At 39.3% G+C, this 9,550-nt stretch overlaps 1 protein-coding gene across 1 annotated transcript in view; it reads left to right on the top strand.

Moving 5' to 3' along the window:
* The first annotated feature begins 1,973 nt into the window (after positions 1 to 1,973).
* Positions 1,974 to 9,550, top strand: part of LOC143040820 (uncharacterized) — a 145,779-nt gene continuing 138,202 nt past the window's right edge. The window contains exon 1 of the mRNA XM_076212257.1: positions 1,974 to 2,045. Within this exon, the coding sequence (XP_076068372.1) occupies positions 1,974 to 2,045 (72 nt within the window). The remainder of the gene's footprint in view (positions 2,046 to 9,550) is intronic.

Genomic DNA, 9,550 nt, shown 5'->3' with positions numbered 1-9,550 from the left:
TTTCAGCTCACCATAACTACGCATACACACAACACCATCTGTTTATTTGAATGGAATATATTTTTGTCTTCTTCATTTTACTTTAGATGGGGACGGGTCTGTACGATGAGACCGTGGGAGTAGCGATCCAGGCTCGTGTGTTGAGACATTGCCAGATTGACGTGGGCGTGTATGTAATGCTGGCTGTATAATTGTAGAACAGTTTATCGATATCAATTTACTGACGTGTCTAAATGAATAAAATGACAATCATTCAAAATATCAAGGTGGATAGCACAACATGTTTACAATAATTAATGCAACCCTACTGACATGACGTCACCAAATATTCGGAACAATATTCGTAGTATGTGTCCCCATATATATATATATATATATATATATATATATATATATATATATATATATATATATATATATATATATATATATATATATATATATATGGGAGGTAGCTGGCCAAGGAAATCCAAAGAGATACAAAGGAAATGCGAACAGTAACAGACTTTATTCTTCCGTGGCTGCTTGTGAATTGGAAGTGGGTGTAAACATTGGAAACTGTTAAGAACTACTGACTTAATTTGATGCTGAGAAACAAATTAGATTTGGATTGTGCTCCATATATTTATTCATGCCTTTTTTTAAATGTCAATTGTATTTGAACTTGCAACATGAACATGTTTGTTCCAAAAATTTACAACGCGGTTAAAGAAAGAAATATTTTGTGGTGTTTGATCTCGTTTAGATTATTTTGTAACCATTATTTCTTGTGATATTACTACGGTCCACAATAAAACAGTCATCTATGTTCATGTTAACGAAGCCATGAAACGCTTTAAAGACTTCAGTTGAATCGCCCGTTTGGATAGGTTAAGTAAATAAAGTTCACATAGACGTTCTTCCTAGGATCTGTTATGTAAGCGAGAGATCATTTTAGTAATTACGTTGTATTCTTTTCTAATTTGTCTTATAAGGTATGGAAGCAAAACTGAACAAAGTATTTAAGATGAGGTCTTACAAGATAATGATATAGAGTATTTTTACCTTTTTTTTATCTTATATCCAAATGTTCTTTCGATAAATTACCAATACATTTTTTGTACACTGGCGGATCGGTTTTAGATCTTTAGATACTATGACATCTAGGTATATTACTTGATCTGATTTCTGAGCTGGTTACCGTTCATGGATTTTCTATATAAAAAACTTAGATACTATGACACTTAGTTTTTTTTTTTTAATCTAATATCTGAAGCTGGTTTCCATTCATGGAATAATCATTACACATGTTTTTTGTTTCCTATATACAAAACTATATTTATCAATGTTAAAGTTAATTTCACATTTATTGCTCCACTCAAACGATCTATGTCAGACTGTTGTTGCATTACATATTTCATTAGCAAATCTTATTTTACATACCAGAGCACTATCCATTTAATTTACACAAATCAAAGAGAACCTGACCAAGCACAGATCCCTGGGGAACACCGCTCACTACATCACACCAATCGGACGAGTTTCCATTGGTTACAACCCGTTGTTTTCTCTCTGTTAGCCAACCCTTGAACCAATTATGAATATTACCAGTCATATATACTCGTGCGTGGTGTGTGTTTGTGTGTGTTACTCGGATCTGCTACAGCTATCGAGATAGCCAGGACACACCCTACGGCAGTGAGCTCAGAGCTCATTATTTGCCGATCTCTGGGTATGTCTGAGACCACTCACACCACACACCGTGACAGCAAGGTCACAACTCCTTGACTAACGTCCCGTACCTACTCACTGCCAGGTGAACTGGGGTTGTGTGTGTGTGTGTGTGTGTGTGTGTGAAGCATATCAGATGAAAGGACAAAACACCGGATTCGAACCCTTCCCCGGGGTTTGTCTTGAATGAACTTTAGTCGAGTTCAGGGTTTTGTGTTGTCATCTAATATATAGGAATTTATGCATTTACGTATACGACTGAGATGACTCTCCATTGCCTTCCCGCCAACGGCGCGGGTATGTTGGAAACACAGATGCAAAGAAGAACTACACAGGTGAATTCTACAGGTGAAGTCCCAATGAATCTGTTCATGCGACTCCGTTGTGAGTCGCAAACCCACGCGTTTGTCGTGCGTGGTGGTCATGCAGGGCAAGGTGACTGCATTCCAAGATGTGAATGACACTTTAATAATGTGGTTGAATCGAACATTAACCTTCCCTGAGGTTAACCACACGCCCCTTCTGTCCCTGATTCAGGTCTGGACGGGTGGTCTCGGTTCGGTTTGTGCCAGGCGCGTCCTGAGCCAAGCAGCTACCGCCTAGGCCGATACCACACAGTCTACTGTGTGGTGTTTTGCATATAACCTTCGAGGTCATGATGAACAGTCCTCTGGACCGCGTCATCTTTTATCATCAAATGTCTTCCTCCATTCACTCCAATCTTTTGCATACATACACATATGTCAAAAAAATCGCCAAAACAAATTAATGAAAAACAAAATTATATAAGTACTCTAAAGTCTGTAAAGAAATAATACAAAAAAGTATAAAAACCAAACAACAGAGGATTAAAGGAACAAGGCGAGGTCACACGCTGACCTTGCTCGAACTATCGTACGGCAACCCAAGGAACTCCGGCTTGGTGAACTATTTATAATTTCATTGATATTAAAATTATCAAACTTACACAATCCAAGCTGACGATTACACTATGATCATAGGATTCCTCACTTTAAACAAGATTCTTGTTTTTTCTACAACCGAATTGGAAGTAGCAATTGTCTTGATGTTGCCTTAATTAATTAAATTATTGTTTTCTCAGATGTACAAAAATTCTACTGGTCAGTTGGCCCGTTGTTTCACCCTCGTTCTCATTTTCTTACCTGTTTGTACAATAGAATATTTTGCACACACTCCTTAGAAGGTATATATATAAAACCTCTGATTCCGAAGGAAAATTTTTTAAAGTTTGGTTTTAACTGTGGGAGAAACTTGGATGAGGAACTCGCTAAGGAAGCAAGAAAGTCTCCTGAAATATGCACGTGTAGGTGTATGTACTTTGTGTGTGTGTGTGTATATGTGTATATGTATATATATATATATATATATATATATATATATATATTTATTATATATATCTGGGGCACAGGTTCTCGCGAAGGCAATTTTGGTTGAAATCGACTGCGCTGATAGATTTGACTATCTTCAAATGAAGGTTCTTCAGTTTATAAAAGGATTCTTTTTCTTCGTGGTTCAGATTATGAACGAAATCATCCACAGTCATGTTAAGAAAAAGAAACGCGCTGATGTGTGCCGACAATTGTTATTCTTGAAAATGTAACAGTGTGAAACTGTTGAACAAATACACCGAAAACTTAAGTTCTTCACCTCACCAGGAAGCTTCTTCAGGGTGAGAGGACTTCATGGTAAATAGTAGACCTCCTCGATTCATCAAGTCCTCTCACCCAGGTGAGGCGAAAAAAAATAAGTTTTCGGTTTATTTGTTCAACAGTCACACTGTTACATAGTGTGTTCTTGAAAATGCAAAGTTGACCACGAAGAAAAACTATTAAAGCAGAGCGCTTTCGTGTAGGCACTGAATATGTGAATACACGAAAGCGCTCTGCTTTGAGTTTTTCTTCGTGGTCAACCTTGCATTATATATATATATATATATATATATATATATATATATATATATATATATATATATATATTTATGTATGTATGTATGTATGTATGGGGAGGCGCAATAAATCTATGGGTAGAGCGGGTGGGTACTATGCTGAAGATTGGCGGTTGAAGTCCTGCATTGCCAAACTGAATTTCCTGGCGTCGGTCCTATACTTTCTTTGTTTCTTCGTGCTTGGTCCCCTCAGGTTACGACTAACAAGCCCCGCTCTACACAAGGACTAAAACAAAACTCTGTTGTGATTTCGAGATAGCGCTATGACGGAGCGCATAAACTGCGCAGAAATAATAACAATAATAAGAAGAAGGACTTGGCACGGGACGCGTGTCCGCTTCGCGTTGATAAGGCGATACGCCGACGGGGGGGTGGGTGGGGGGGGGAGAAAACGGAGAAGAATTGGCCTCCCTGCGTTCCGGGTGCCTCAACAACCCCCCCACCCCACCCACCGTCAGTTTATTTCTTTCATACCTGTGGCACCTACTTGGCAGCGGAGGAATTATGGTCTCTCTCTTTTAATCTCCGTTGGAAACTTAACTTGACCTCCGGTACGTCTTCCTATTCTATTCGTCAACTTTGGCTTCTCATTCGGCCGTAAAGAGGTTGAGACTCGCGATGTGTTTTGATCAGTCTCGTCAGCACAGTGGAAGATAGCAAAACGAGTATCTGGGTAGCCGAAACGGAAGATAATGAAAACAAAATACATGTAACAGATTTGTGTCGTAGAAAGTGCGTAGCGGTTCGAAACAAAGGACATGTGGTTCTGCGGTTCTGCTCGATCGCTTTGGTGACGTAGTAGTTGTATTCATATAAGTATTTATTATTTATTTTGTGTATATGTTTATCTTGTTTATTTCTAGGTTAATTTATAACATCGCTTTGACCACGTGGTTTGATTTATTCATTCATTTATATATTTATTTGGTTTTATATATCTATATATCTTGTTTATTTTTGTTGAGTTTTACCATCGCTTGGATGACATAGTTTTATTTATTTATTAATTTATTTATAATTTCTTTCTATATAAGTATTTTTTTCTTGTTTATTTTGTTTACTTATACAAGATGATTTTGTATAGCCGAGATACGTATGCGGGCCAAAACAAGGTCTTGATCAATCGATAAGGGCAGATATACTTGACTTAAACTTATTGTTTCCAAATTCGCTGATGACGCCAAACTACGCAACGTAACAAATGATTACACGAATTCATATCCTAGGAGATACCAACTAGGTATAGTGGTCCTAACACTGGCTCATGAAGTTTATTCCAAGTGAATGTAAAGTTATGTACGTAGGTGAGAACTAGTACTAAGTATGACTACAATTATTTGGAACAACTAACCAAAGTGGAGAACAAACAAGATTTTGAAGTAATTATGATTAACGACTCAAAATCATCTAAGTGTTGGATTTCTGCCTAAGAGAAAGCAAATTAGACACTGGGATTCTGGCATGATCTTTTGACTTCAGATGTCCAGCTACTATGAGGAAATTATTTTTTTCCCATTGCTGTTTCTGTGCAATCCCAAGATCTTCTTAAAAACATTCACTTCTTCAGTACGACGGGGGATGGGGGGTTTGTGGGTGTGGACACGTATACATAGACAATACTCACATTACATTTTATTTCTCGCATGGGGTATTCACTGTACTATCATTGTTTTCGGAACCTTACTGGTCACCCTACGGCCCAGAGTCACGAGGTGTTCTTTTACGGGTAGAGACAAATCTTAACTCGAAAATGAATGTTGATCACTTTTATCTTTTATTATCTTTCCGTTCTGCCATTCTCCTTTAATCATTCCCTGGCCACCTCTTCAGTGTGATAGTCTCCCCAGGGATAGAGGCGCTGGTTATTGCTAACAAAATACGCTACACCTCGTTTTAGGGGGATCAGGACTAATGTCCCTGTCTTTTCGCCACACTTTTCTACAAGAGATTAGACTTGTATGTAAACACCAGACGTACATAGATACATACATACATACATATACCAAGGCCTTTTCCCCCTTTCAAGGGAGGTAGCCGAAAAGAAAAATGCATAAAATCATTCCCACCCATTCCATCCCTAAATACACCCTACTCCCCTCCACCCTCCCTCTTATCTTAACACCTCCTGGATGACGGGACATCCCTGCACCTTGTCCACTGCCCTGGGTCAGAAGCAGTGTCGCAAGTCACAGCAAGGCCGCTTCATCAAATCGGCGACCCCCCCGTGGCAGAGTAATATTCCTTAAACTTAACTCTTTGTTCCCCTAAGGAAACGTGGAACTGATTAGTGTCGGCCCTATGGTCTATGGCAACCTCCTCCAATCTTAAGCTCTTATGTACTTGTATCCATACAACTTAAGGATGGTGTACAGAGTGGCTAAATGAAACAAATTCGAGTTAAATATTCAAATTAATTAGCACAGCAAAGACAAGCGTGCGTACTCTCCGTAAGCTAAATCAAGACTGACTATGACGCCAAGCCACGCCACCAAACTCAGACTTGTCGGGGAAAACATACACGCTTCATATGAACATTTGGCTCTCACAATAACATCAAATGTACAATAATTAATATAAACATTACAAATGCGTATGTACAACACACAAGGAATATTACATGTCACCTTTACATTGGGTTTTTAAAGTGCATTGGTAGAGCTGCCTTGTGTAGGCCTTATGGTCTCTTGCAGTCTACTTCATTCTTATGTTCTTAGGATGATGGCCATTACTGAGGGTGGAAGCGAGTTTGCATAAGCGAGCCATTCGCCCCAGGCTTTCGGAAGATTGAGAGAAAGCGAAGATGAAATTATGTAATGTACTCAAAGATGATGACGTAATACAGAATACTCTTAAAGAACATGTTTAGCCTCAAACTCTCGGCGAGTATGGAGGACAAAAGTGATGGTAATAAAAGATTTATGAAATAAAAATGCACTCATAAAATGTACTCCCATTATTAGGAAATTAATCATTAAGAAATAAAGTATGATATAGAAGAAATAGAAAAAAATACCAAACTTCTTTTGATGTTTAAGATGCACAAAACAACAATGGAATAGACTTAGTAACCATGTAGTGAGCGCTGAAACTATCAGTTGTTTTAAGAAACGGTTAGACAACTTTATGGATGGGGATGACAGGTGGTGATGGATACGGAACTGCCTTGTGTAGGCCTTATAGTCTCTTGCAGTTTCCTTCATTCTTATGTTCTTATGTTCAAGGTGTAATAAACTAAATAAAGAAAAAAAAAAAGTAGAAACTAATCGGCCTGGAGCTGGATAGATATCGGAAGAAACCGCAAATGTCAAATATATTTAGAATGAATCCTGACCTCTGGGGATAAAAGAATTGAATGCTGTTTAATCCGTATCCGGTTGGCTGGAAATGAGACAATTGAAACGAGATAGCCGATTAAAGATAAAAACCTCTGATATCTCGCTCATTAAGCAAAAGACGATTACAAAATAGAATACGTGATATTTGAATTAAATTAGATGACACGAGATACGCTTGCTTTTCGTCATATAAAAACAAACGTAGGATTGATTACTGATAAAAAAATTACACAAACGAGAAAGAAAATGTACAGATTATGAAAAACTTTAATACCTGGATTTGGAAATGATGTGTATTCACAGAACGAAGAAAATGTTTGGTTTATATGCACCAATAATATTAGAAAAACCTTGTTAGGGTAATTAACATACTAGGGACAGTAGACAGCCAAATACGAAATTCCCAGAAAAAATCACAGGAAAAAAAATCCAAACTTAATTCAACAAAACCTCACTTTTTTGAGAGTATATCGTAGAGGTATTCAACCAGCATATGTAACAAGAAAAGATAGATTAGAAATAATGACTAAAACATTTGTGAAGGCACTTGGTGCACAACCAGCCAATTGATAGAAAAAAAGCCTTGCACGGAACTGTCCATCATTATACATTATTTTGGCTACTATTTCCTAGATTAAGAACTATTACGACATAAAAGTTAACCATTCAGCGACCATGCATTGGTGTCGAAATAGTTAAAAAAAAAAAAATGTCCGCCAGTTACAGCTTTTGTATAGTTCACCCTTGAGGGTCCAGTGCAAGACCACCGGTCTATCCTCTTGGGGACAAAGCACCCTCTGCATTTCACCAGATTCGGTTAATCCGGCTCAGAAAGCTCATGCCAGAGTTCGTATCGTAGAGACAGTGGAGTTGGTTAAGGGGGCGGGGTGGTTACTAAAAGGAGAGGTTGTTATTCCTCTCTAATTGAGAGGGAGGAGGGTGGAGGGGAGTGGATTATATAGGAAATGGAAAGGGTGGGATTGGTTTCTATGCCTTCTTTTTGGCTACCCCCCTTGTAGGGGGAAAAAGCCTTTGGTATATGTAGAGAATAGTCTTCAGTCATGAAAAAAATGTGCATGACTCGGGTCCGTATGGGGTGTCACTAAAGTCCCCAATTGTGTGAATATGACTTTATAAAACTTATGTAGTCAATATACCCCCATCTGCGGGGGGGAGAAGGAGGAAGGGAGAACCATAGTACACAAAGGAACACAAAGAACAAACAACAGCAGCCCTACTGGCCCTAACGAGGCTGTTTGTGTTTACTATACTAAGCTACAATTAAGAAAACAGGACAACTAGGCAATAGAAGATGAACTAACACTACTGCTACCACTATCCTATCCTTTACAATAAAATGCCGGGCTGTCAGATCTTTTATTACAAGGGATACTATTTTACTTGCTGATTAGAGTATTTATAGTAGTAGTAGTAATTAGTAGTAGTAATAACAATAACAAGAGGAGCAATGATAAAAAGTAGCATATCGGGAAGCGGGACGGGAGCTCGCCGTCCACGCGTATCGCCGCTGGTCTTGTTTTGGCGCGCGCGGACGCCCGCCTGTCGAGCGATACGGAACTTCGTAATGATTCGAGGAGCCATTGTGTCGATATCAGTAAGCCAGGAGGAACTGTCGATAGGGCGATAGAGCCAATGGGGGCTCGATCGACCGCTTTCGACAGATAAATAGATGAATAGAAATTGAGTGTTATAGTAGTTGAATATGGGAGCGGATTGCAAATGAACGATGTAGGCGTCTGGAAACGTGCGTAGAAACTCGGGTGAACTAAATCGTCTGGCGGCAGTAAAAAAAAAACGTGAATAATATCGATTGGATTAATGAAGGCGGACACCCCCCCCCCGCTGGATAAAAATCGCAAGCCGACAGCCAGGGCAGAGGTCGTGAAGGTCGTGAACCGCATTTTCAACCAGTTGACGCATTTCATAGATTTTTTTCTGGCCAAATGGTAACGAACAGCTGTTAACTATTCCTCGTATACGGCCCAATTCTATGGGCAATGTTTTGACCTCTGTATGCGCGTGTATGGTTCACCTTGGTCAAGGATCGCGTGCTGGGCTCATGATAGACAGCTATGGCCTTTCCGGCTAAGAGCTCCGAGCACAATTTATGGATAGTGCTGCGGCCCTACAGTCACTGTAGGAGTAAATTTAGGGGGTGCAATTGTATAAATACACACAGGCACACACACAGGCACACACACACACGCGTACACACACGCACAAGCACACACACACACACACATATATATATATATAAATATATATATATATATATATATAAATATATATATATAATATACACACCAAGAGCTTTTCCCCCTTATAAGGGGAGGGGTAGCCAAGTCAGAGGCAGGTACCTATTCCCACCCATTCCACTCCCTTCCACCACCTCCTCCACCCCTCCCATCTTAGCTCCTCATGGATGACGGGTCATCCCTGCATCCGCCAACTGCCCTTGATCAAAGGAAATGCAGCAAGGCACAGTACATCCACAAGAAAGCCGCTTAATCGGCGAATC

The sequence above is a fragment of the Oratosquilla oratoria genome, chromosome 29 (assembly GCF_046742065.1).
Source record: "Oratosquilla oratoria isolate Oo_2021 chromosome 29, ASM4674206v1, whole genome shotgun sequence".
NCBI classification, from domain to species: Eukaryota; Metazoa; Arthropoda; class Malacostraca; order Stomatopoda; family Squillidae; genus Oratosquilla; species Oratosquilla oratoria.
The sequence above is the reverse complement of the archived record's forward strand: the minus strand, read 5'-3'. Positions and strand labels throughout refer to the sequence as shown.